At 40.3% G+C, this 11,500-nt stretch overlaps 1 protein-coding gene across 1 annotated transcript; it reads left to right on the plus strand.

The window, feature by feature from the left end:
- The first annotated feature begins 809 nt into the window (after positions 1-809).
- PDC (phosducin) lies at positions 810-6,567 on the plus strand. The gene is made up of 2 exons (XM_006872696.1): positions 810-956; positions 6,040-6,567. The coding sequence occupies exons 1-2, from the start codon at positions 900-902 to the stop codon at positions 6,565-6,567; spliced, it is 585 nt and encodes a 194-aa protein (XP_006872758.1). The 5' UTR covers positions 810-899.
- The last annotated feature ends 4,933 nt before the right edge of the window (positions 6,568-11,500 follow it).

Consider the following 11,500-nt stretch of genomic DNA (forward strand, 5'->3'; position numbering starts at 1 on the left):
CGCTGGAGAACAAGTTTCAATGTCTCTTCTGACATCCGTTTTGACCTTTTCCTTCTTTCTTATCTTCTGAATGACTTTTTGCTTTCTTCATGTATGATGTTCTTGATATCATCCAACAACTCTTCTGGTCTTCAGTCCTTAGTGTTCAATGTATCAAATCTGTTCAGTTGATCTCTAAATTCTGGTGGGATATATTCAAGGTCATATTCCACCATTTCTACATTTGTAAAATATTTTCATAATCTTATAAAGTACTGTATGTTTTTGTAATGATTTTCTTGAAGCCATTTAAATTTTGTTAATTGAAGTCAGACCTCCCTCTCACAGTCTGTCTTTTATATGATATTGTTATTGTCATTTTCTGGGAAGTAATAACATTTTAATTTTTTTCTCCAACAATCCCAGTTTCCTTTATTAATAGTGTGGTATTAATTTTAGTTTACTGCCAAAGCTTCTTTGTTATTTATGAAAAGTGTTATTTTCCTAAAAATTTCCTCCCTGCATTTTTATTTTTTAATATATTTACTCCAAAATGTTGTCAATCATTCCAACTGCATAATTTGGATTGTCATTAGTGCTGATGTTTCATAAAGACTCTTTGCCAAAGTCAACTTAAAAAGATTACTATAGAAAAGCACTTTAAAATCAAAACTGTCAGAAGTTTCTAGCCCAAACAAGTTGTTTGTTTCTGATGCAGGAGACGACAAGACTATCCCCATGGTAATACTTAAACAAAATTCAGATTGTGTAAATAGTCATTTTGAAAATAAAAAGGAAAATAATTTATTTTTGATTTTTTTCTAGGACCTAAAGGAGTAATAAGTGATTGGAGAAAATTTAAATTAGAGAGTGAAGATAGTGATTTGATCCCACCTAGTAAGAAGGAGATTCTCAGGCAAATGTCTTCTCCTCAGAGTAGAGATGACAAAGACTCCAAAGAAAGATTCCACAGAAAGGTAAAGTAAAGAAAAATCAATACACTGTCTTCTCATATATTGTTGTTGTTGTTGTGATGTGCCATAGAGTCAGTTCCAACTCATAGAGATCCTGTACAGGGTTTCCAAGGCTGTAAATCTTTATGGGAGCAGAAAGCCTCATCTTTCTCCCATGGAACAGCTGGTAGTTTCCACCTGCTGACCGTGAGATTAGCAGCCCGATTCGTACCACTGTGCTATCAGAGCTCCTTCTCCTAATATATCGTTCTTGTTGTGAAGTGCCATTGAGTTGGTTCCAACCCATAGCGACTCTGTATAGGGTTCTAAGGAGCAGCTGGTGAGCTTGAACCGCCAACCTTGCAGTTCAAATGGCTTTGCAGTCTGGCGCATTAACCCTCCTCATATATATATGTTGTTGTTATGTGCCGTGGAGTCGGTTCCGACTCATAGCGACCCTGCACAGGGTTTCCGAGGCTGTTAATCTTTACGGGAGCAGAACGCCTTATCTTTCTCCCGTGGAGCAGCTGGTAGTTTCGAACTGCTGACCTTGCAGTTCGTAGCCCGATTCGTAACCACTATGCTACCAGAGTTCCTTTATTATATAGACATCATTAAATCATTATGCAAAGGCCAAGTCATTGTACAAAATAGGCATTATGTGAAAATAGAGGATGGTCACATCAGATCACAAAATGGAAAACAGCTACCTTGTTACATGAGTTCCAATTTACATCATTATAAAACTGTCAAACCACTGAAGTCTTGGTCTAGCCAAGGTGACACATAAACTTAAGCATAACAGCTAGCATTACTCTTGCCTTGCACCTTGGCATTCAGTACTGCCTGATGTATGTCACTAATGTGCAAAATAATAAGTAGATTATTTTACCATTGTGGTAAATGTAAAATGTCAGATAATGAGATAATCCATAAGTGAGGAGAAAGTATAGTGCGAGGAAGCTTCAAAAATTTTGTGGAAAATTTCCATTCTCTTTCCATGAACTTTTTGAAGCTCCCTCAAAAATAATTTACAACATGCTTTTCTCTCATACATATTTTTTTTTTTTAATATAAACCAAACCCACTGCTACTGAATCAATTCCAACTCATAGCAGCCCTATGGAGGATTTCTGAGGCTGCAGATCTTTACAGCAGAAGAAAACCTCCAGTCTATCCTGAGGAGTATTGATGGATTCAAACTGCTGACCTTGTGTTTAACAGCCTGGTGTGCGCCCCACTATACCATCAGGTCTTAGAAATATTATAAAATATAGATATATTACTAAAATATTGCAGTGTTATTTGTACTGACAAAAAATAAAATAAAAATGAAGTAAATGCCTATTAATGCATTCCTTACTAAGAAATACCTGGCAACTTGAGAAACAATGATCAGGAAACCCTATACAGGGTCGCTCTGAGTCAGCACTGATTCAATGGCAATTAACAACAACAATAGCACCATATAATGTGCAGTGGTCTGTAGGAGACACTAGTAGTTCCGTTCTCAACTACTGCTAGCCAAAAGATGGATGGTTTGAACCCACCCAAAGGCACTTTAGAAGGCAGGGCTGACAACTGCTTCCAAAAGGTGATGGCTTGAAAGCTCTATGGACCAGTTCTTCTCTTCACACATGAAGTCAGTAAGAGTCAGAATCAACTCAAAGGCAACTAGCAACAACAATATGTGTACATTTACATGTAAGGAGATCTGTTTAAAGGCAATCTTAAAGTGCTAGTGGAGATTACTTAGAGTATTAAATTCTCTGCTGTTTAGTTCATTCCAATTCATGGCGACCCCATGTAATACAGCATAGAACTGCTCTATAAGGTGTTACTTTGTCGAAGCAAATCACCAGCTCTTTCTCATTGGTGCCACTAGGTGGGTTTGAACCTCCCACCTTTACATTAGCAGCCACGAGGTGAAATTTCAGTATTTATTACTTCCTTCCTTGATTTTTTGGGGTAAGTTTCAATGTTAACATGACCATGAGTTATACAATAATGATATAAACCATAAAGTGCCTTTCATTGTGGGGACAACACTTAATAGCAACAATAACATACTGATTCTGAAAGGAGAATCTGTGCATCCAAAATAAGCTTTGGTTCAGGCTTCTGATTTTTGAGTCTAAGATCTTGTTTTTGAAGTTTTCCTTCCTTCACAGGCTTATTGTGTGATGTAGGTGAGACAATTAAATTTTTCCATCTGAGCAACTATAATAACTTTCTCCACCTGTTTCAAAGGGATGTGAAGAGAAGACACATGCGAAAGTGTTTTGAAAGCATGTTATATGGTATACAAATGTGAAGCATTAAATAATTTAAAATTTGCTAATAAGGTGGTTGTTGTCTGTTGCTGTCAAGTCGATTCTGACCCATGGTGACCCCATGTGTGCATAGGAGAATTACTTCATGGGAATTTCAAGGCTGTGACCTTTCACATCACCAGACCTGTTTTCTAAGATGACTATGAGAGGTTTCAAACTGCCAACCTTTCAGCTAGTAGTTGAGCATTCAACCATTTGTCCTATACATTTTTGTTGTTGTTAAATGTCGTCAAGTCAGCTCCAACTCATAGTGACCCTGTTTCAGGTTTCCAAGGAGCAGCTGGTTGATTTGAACCACCAACTTGTGGGGTTAGCAATTCAGTGATTATTTTCCAGTGCCACACCAGGACTCCTCTTAAAATTGCACTAAAGGTCTGCAGTTTGAATCCACCATCCTGGTAGAAGAGATTTGGTGATCCTAGCCTGTAAAGATTGCAGCGTAGGAATCCCAATGGGGCAGTTCTACTTTGGGTCGCTAGGAATTAAAATTGACCTGACTCTACATAACAACTACATATGTATGTTTAAGATCCCTAAGTGGCACAAAAGACAGGAGTCAGGCTGCTAACCTCAAGATCAGCAGTTCAAAACTACCAGGTGTTCTGCAGGAGAAAGATGAGACTTTTTGCTCCCATAAAGATTTACAGCCTCAGAAACCCTATACAGTATCACTATGAGTCGGAACCAACTCCACAGCACGTCATCACCACCACCTCCATAAATTAAAATGTTGGCAGTTTGAAAACACTCAGTTACACTGTAGTAGAAAAGCCTGACAACTTGCTTCCAAAAGTTCACAGCTTTGTAAACTCTACAGAGCAGTTCTATGCAGTAGAGTTAGAATCTACTTAATTACAACTCAACTTCTCACCTCTTTGGACAAAGTTTTACAGAAAAAGAATCGAATTACTAAGTTTTATCATTGTTATACAGGGTCGTTATGGGTCGGAAACGACTCGATGGCACATAACAACAACAACAATCATTATTTTACTCCTTCTCTTACTGTAAATGGCTTGGATTGTGCAACAGTGAACACCTTATGGTTCAGTTATATTCAGCAACTTTACGCATGCATGTAGTCATTCATTTAATCATGAGATAATTAGTAAGCCTCTACTATGTACCAGACACTATACCAAATGTTAAAGATATAGTGGTGAATGAGACAAACAAAACACCTGCTTTTTGTTGTTGTTGTTGTTTTTGAGGATTTGCTCGAATTTCTTTTTTGAGGCAGGGGATGTGCCATTCAGTATAGATCTCGGTACTGGACCATGCAGAACTTATGTTCACATGTGTATGCACGCGGACACAGGAGCGCGCTCTCTGCACAAGAGGGCGTTAGAAAGAGACTCATTTCAAGGATGAGTGATGATGTCCGCGGCTGTGGCCCCACATCTCTGAGTGCCAGGGTGCAGCTAAGTGCGGGGAGCCTGGGGAGCTGGGCTGGGAGCAGCCTCTGTCCCCTCCCTGACCTTGGCCAGCCCAGCCTCTGAGAGGTAGCTCCTCGGGAATGGGGCCTGAAGGCGCCAGTGATCCATGAAACCCCACTATGGGCCCTTTGCCAGGGCAGCGCTGTCAGAAGATTATCCTCCAGTCCAGATGGTCCCCACGCCCACTGCGCTGGTTCCTCACTTCCAGGTGCTTGTTCTGGACCTTCTCAAAGTGCTGCAAGAGCTCTGTGTAGTCAATGCTGGGAGCGTTTGCTCTCTGGGAGGTGGGGGCTGCCTTTAGTCTGTCCTCGGACTGCAGCAATTCACGGTTGGGCACACACTGGAGCCGGTATGAGAGCAGCTGGAAGGCGCTGCTCTGAGGCAGCAGCATGAGCAGGCCGTAGAGGGCCTTGATCAGGTAGGGGTTGTTCTTCACGTCCAACAGCTGCAGGCGCAGATATGTAAAGATGGGGCACTCGATCAGCTGCACCAGCTTGTCCACCTCTGTGAGAAAATCCTTCTGGATGAGGTCATAGGCATGCCGATAGTTCTAAGTGAGGAAGCAGAGGGACACCGTGGTGACTGGGTTGTGGCGTCAGGAGCGGTACAAGCAGCAGAAGAGGTTCTGGCTCTCCAGAGTCTTCAGGTCCTTGACTTGGTTGTGTAGCTGGAAGAGTTCCGTGGAGGTCAGCAGTGTGGTATTGAGGGTATGGACCATGGTGGAGGCAAATTTGAAGTCCTCCTCTTGAAGTAGGATGTCTGCCATCGAGTGGAAGATGTTCTCGGCATTTAGCAGGAGGCAGAGTTGCCTGATGATGAAGACACCTCTGGTCTCCAGGAGTTTCTGCTCCGAGCTGAACCTCTTGAGAAGGTTGACCGTGAACTTACAGAAGTAGGAGTTCATGGTAGGGGTGGAAGGAGAGTATTCTAAGCCTTTGGTGCCGGTAGTGTGCAGGAGGCTGGCCCTGTTGAGGGCAGGTATCTGGAGCTCAGAGTGGCTGATCCGAAGGTCAGGGCCATCTAGTGGGCCTTGGGAAAACTGTCATTAATAATTAAACAAGTAAATATATAACACAAGGTCAAGTAGAGTTTATTGCTAAAGAGAAAAATAAACCAGTGTAAAGACTAGAAAGTGTGAGGGTCTCTTAGGTAGGATAATCAATTAAGTTGACATTTGAACAAAGGTTTTATGAGGGAAAGGAAAAGCCATATCAAAAATGGGTGGAGAAACTATTAGGTAGGACAAAAGAACCAACACAAACATTTAGAGTTAAGAATGGGTTTGCCATGCTTATTCTGACTGAATAGTCTCTATCTAGTTATTTCATTTAATTCCAGATGAGCATTCAAGAACATGCTTTAATCCATCAAGAGAAAGAGGATGAAAATTGCCTTCATAAATACCGTAGACAGTGCATGCAGGATATGCACCAAAAGCTGAGTTTTGGGCCAAGATATGGGTTTGTCTATGAGCTGAAAACTGGAGAAGAATTCCTGGAAATCATTGAAAAGGAACAGAAGATCACCACAATTGTTGTTCACATTTATGAAGATGGCATCAAGGGCTGCCATGCTCTTAACAGTAGTTTAACATACCTGGCAACTGAGTACCCTATGGTCAAATTCTGTAAAATAAAAGCCTCTAATACAGGTGCTGGTGACCGCTTTGCCTCAGATGTACTCCCCACCTTGCTGGTCTACAAAGGTGGGGAGCTCCTAAGTAATTTCATTAGAGTTGCTGAAAAGTTTGCTGAGGAATTTTGTGCTGGAGATGTGGCGTCTTTCTTAAATGAATATGGGTTACTACCTGAAAGAGAGATACGTGGTCTCAAGCAGGACAATGTGGAAGATGAAGATATTGAATAAAGATTTATTATATCAACATGTCTTATTTCTTCTTTTACACATTGAATGTTGATTTAAGTAGTAGCCATATTCCTATAGGGAAGATCAAGTATAGCCATGTCTATTGTAATTTGGAAATCTTTTAAAATGACACTTAAATTGTATTAATATCATTTCTTAGTTATGTTTAACTGATATAATATTTTGCTACATAAACATTGTATTCTTCAACAATATTGTTAGTAGACAAACAGGATATGGAAAATGTGAGATTAAAAAAAAATTCGTTCATACAAGTGGTGTTAGATTTTTTTGTATTTTGATATTCTCTCAGTGCTATTATTTGGACATTTTTGAATTATATTATTAATTATAAGCTTGCTTGAATAAAATGAATAAAGTCTCATGAGAAAATACATGTTCTATATTATTTCTCAAGTATTATGTTTATTAAGGAACTAAAATCTTTATAAAACTAAAATTAGAAAAAAGTGATTATTCACACATCAAAAAGGTAATAATACATCATGATCAAGTGGGATTCATATCAGGAATGCAAGGATGGTTCAACATTAGAAAAAAAATCAATGTAATCCACCACATAAATAAGAAAAAAGAAAAGACCAAATGATCATATTGATTGATGCAGAAAAGGCATTTGACAAAATCCAACATCCATTCCTGATAAAAACACTCAACAAAGTTAGAATTGAAGGGAAATTCCTCAACATAATTAAGAGCGTATATACAAAACCAACACCCAACATTACTCTCAATGGAGAGAAACCAAAAGCCTTCCCTCTGCGAAGGGGAACCAGACAAAGATGCTCTTTGCCACCACTCCTATTCAACATTGTGCTAGAAGTCTTAGCAAGAGCTAAATGGTAAAGACAGAGAAATTAAAGGCATCCAAACTGGCAAAGAGGAAGTAAAACTCTATTTGCAGATGATATGATCTTATGCATAGAAAACCCAAACACTTAGTAATAAAAGCTACTAGACCTCACTGGAAGATTCAGCAAAATGTCAGGATATACGATCAACATACAAAAAGCAGTTGGATTCCTCTATACCAAAAACAACAGTGCTGAAAAGGACATTAGGAAAACAATACCACTTACAATAGCCACCCAAAGGATGAAATATCTAGGAATAAATGTAACTAGAGAAACAAAGGACCTATACAAAGAAAATGACAAAGCATTACTATAAGAAACCAAAAGAGACCTACAAAAATGGAAGACTGTATCATGCTCCTGGATAGGAGGACTTAACATTGTGAAAATGTCAATACTGCCCAAAGCAATTTCCATCTATAATGCAATCCCAGTCCAAATTCCAATGACATTCTACAAAGAGATGGGAAAAACAATTACAAAGTTTATATGGAAAGGAAAGAGACCCAGAATAAGCAAAACACTGCTTAAGAAAAAGAATAAGTTACCTCTCACTTCCCAACTGCAAAATGTATTACACAGCTACAGTGGTCAAAACAGCTTGGTACTGGTACAGTGAGAGATACATTGATCAATGGAACAGAATGGAGAATCCAGAAATTAACCCATCCACATACTGCCAACTGATTTTTGGAAAAGTGCCTAAATATATCACATAAGAAGGGGATAGTCTCTTTAACAGATGGTGCTGGCAGAACTGGAAAGCGGCATACAAAAGACTGATATACGACCTTTACCTCACACCTTATACAAAAACCAACTCAACATAGATTAGAGACCTAAATGTGAATCCCAAAATTATGAAGTCCATCAATGAAAAAAGAGGGACAAATGCGAGGACTGTAATTCAGGGAATACATAGACTACCAAACATTTTGAAAACTACACAAACTAAAGTTGACAAAATAGATGATTGGGACATATTAAAATTAAAAACTTATGTGCATCAAAATACTTCACCCGAAGAGTAAAAAGGGAACCCACAGAATGGGAAAAAAATATTTTGCAATGATACATCAGACAAGGGACTCATTTCTAAAATATGTAGGAAACTACAACACCTCTACAAGGAAAAGACAAATAACCCAACTAAAAAATGGGCACAAGACATGAACAGACACTTCACCAAGGAGGAGATCTGGCAGCCAACAAACGTATAAAGAAATGTTCACGATCGCTACCCATTAGAGACATGCAAATCAAAACAACAATGAGATATCATCTCACACCAGCAATAACAGCAAAGATCAAAAAAGAGGGCAATAAATGCTTGTGAGGATATGGAGACACTGGGACGCTCCTGCATTGCTGTATTGCAAAATGGTCCAGCCTCTCTGGAAAGCAATATAGCACTTCCTCAGAAGGTTGGAAATATAAATAGCTTATAATCCAGAGATTCCTCTACTTGGTATTTACCCACAAGAAAAATGAGCCATAAAATGAGTAGATATATGAACACCAATGTTCATAGCAGCACTATTTACAATAGCAAAAAAGATGGAGACAGCCTAAGTGTCCATGAATGGAAGAATGGATAAACAAACTGTGGTACGTACCCACAATGGAATATTATGTTAACTTGAAAAACAACAAGGAAGCTGTAAGATATCACATAACATGATAAACCTTGAGGACATTATGTTGAGTGAAATCAGTCGGTCACAAAAGGAGAAATTGCATAGGACCACCACTGTGAAAGACTAAGAAAAAGAACCCATACTAAAGGGAGTGGGGAGTCCTTTGCTGGTTATGGGGATGCGGGGAATGAGTTGAGGGGAGGGAAGGAAAGGTGGAACACAGGGTAGGGAATAAACACAGGATAGTTTTGGTGCTAGGGAGGGGGGCAATACTCAAGAATGGTGAGAGGAAAGGAAGAACAAGGCAGATGGGAAAACAACTAGGAAGTTTTGCATGGGCTAAGTGAGACAAAGGTAAATAATGATGTGTACACAACCTTGGAACAACAAGGCTCTGGGATACAGGGATTGAGACATAGCTGGAATGGGCAAAAGAGGAGAAATAATGTTAAGATGCTTAGCTGTCTTTTGAATCTTGGTTTCCCTGATATATCATTATAAAATAGACACTTGAGGTGGATATGAAGGAATAGCCAGAAAGGAATAGCCAGACATACCAGAAAGCTTGTAAATCTGTCTTCTGCCTATAACTGATTGGAATCCCTAAAATGGGGCTACAACGTGTTCAGTGAAAGAGGCTTCCTGCAGAGCCTCTGCATTACATAAGACTATAGGTAGAATCCTGAACTCCTTCCAGAATCTTATGAAGTGGGAAATTTCCACTGGAAAGGATAAGCAGATCAGCCTGGAGTGGCTGGAAGAACAGAAGATACTTCTTGAAAGAAAGACTGACAGGAAAAATACAAAACAATAATAGCAGTCGGCTGACAACTACAAGAACAAGCAAGTTACTTGCCCAGAAGACATCAAGGCAAGCAATTGGGTCCCCTCAGGGCAAACCCCCTGCAAAGACTAAACCTCAATGGGAATACACAAGCAGACATGCACTCTGATTGGTGACTACGATCTTCACCATAAGGGGAAGTGACGGAAAAACAGCAAGGTAAAACCTGGTTTGCCAGCAGTTTGATAAGAGCTGGGGACTCTTGGGCCCAGAGTCAGTGACATAGCCACAGTGGACTAGAGTGGAGAGTGAAGCGTCCAGCTGAAAGAAGAGAGGGCATATGCACAAGAACACCCACACTTGCAGATAATATCCACTTGACCAGTTTCAATGACTGGATGATCAGAGCTCAACTAGGAGAAGAAAGAAGAGGAAAAAAGGAGTAATATGATACAATTTGATGAACTCGATCTATAGCTATGGATGCAGTAGCTCAAAAGAGGGAACAAATCTTTACAGTGAGGATCATTCCTACCCCCTCGCAACACAGAGTAGACAGGGATGGGCAACTTGGACATTGGCTAGCCAAAATGGAGGTGTTTCAAAGGCAAGAAGTGACTGGCTTACAAGCTTTCAAGAGGGAGCCTAGATCCAGAGGTTGTTGAGGAAGGTAGAATCTCTACTTAGTAGTATCCAATCTGTCTAGGCAGGGCTGATGAAAGGGGGTGGGGATAGGTCTCTTGTGGTACAATTGTGAATAATTGTTATCTGTACTGATTGTGAAGGTTGGAAATGTAAAGGCAGACATTTTGTAGCAAAAGGAGGGGAGTGATTGACTTTGCAGTCTAGGACTGGAGGTCCCTGGGACCATCAAGTAAGAAGAGCAGAGTGTGGGACCCTACCCAGAGCAACAGTGACGCCAGAGATGGAGGCAGAGACAACGAACAACATGGAGAGATGGAGTGGCTGAGGACTCTAGATCCAGAGATGGAGAGGGGCTGTGTGCTGACGTTCAGGGGGCATGCTTGCAGGGTATACCCTTTGGTTGGTTGATGATGCATGGAGGGGATTGTAACCACCACAATGAAACAATATATGCTAGGATGAATGTAAAGCTAATGTTCTCCCATGTAAACTATCACATAACTCACCAAAAAAATTTTAAAGAAAAAAAGAAAATGGACATGAACAGACAATTCACCAAAGATGGCATTCAGGCTGCCTACAAACATGTGAAGAAATGTTTGTGACCAGTAGCCATTGTTGCTCTTTGTTGTTAAGTACCACAGAATCAGTTCTGACTCATAACAACCCTATATAGGGTTTCTAAGGCTTAAATCTTCTCGGGAACAGAAAGTCTCATCACTCCCTCCTCCCCCCACCCACCCCCCAGAGTGGCTGACAGGCTTGAATCATGGACCTTGTAGTTCACAGTCCAGTGAACTTATTGTGGCTTATGGAGCCACTATACTCCCTCATTAGCCATTGTTGTTGTTGTTGTCAGGTGCCATCGAGTCGGAACCGACTCATAGCGACCCCTTGCACAGCAGAACAAAACAATGTCCGATCCTGGGCCAACCTCACTACAGCTGCCACACTTGAGTCCATCAATGATGCCACCTGGCCAATCCATCTCG

The sequence above is a fragment of the Chrysochloris asiatica genome, unplaced genomic scaffold, assembly GCF_000296735.1.
Source record: "Chrysochloris asiatica unplaced genomic scaffold, ChrAsi1.0 scaffold00210, whole genome shotgun sequence".
Classification (NCBI taxonomy): domain Eukaryota; kingdom Metazoa; phylum Chordata; class Mammalia; order Afrosoricida; family Chrysochloridae; genus Chrysochloris; species Chrysochloris asiatica.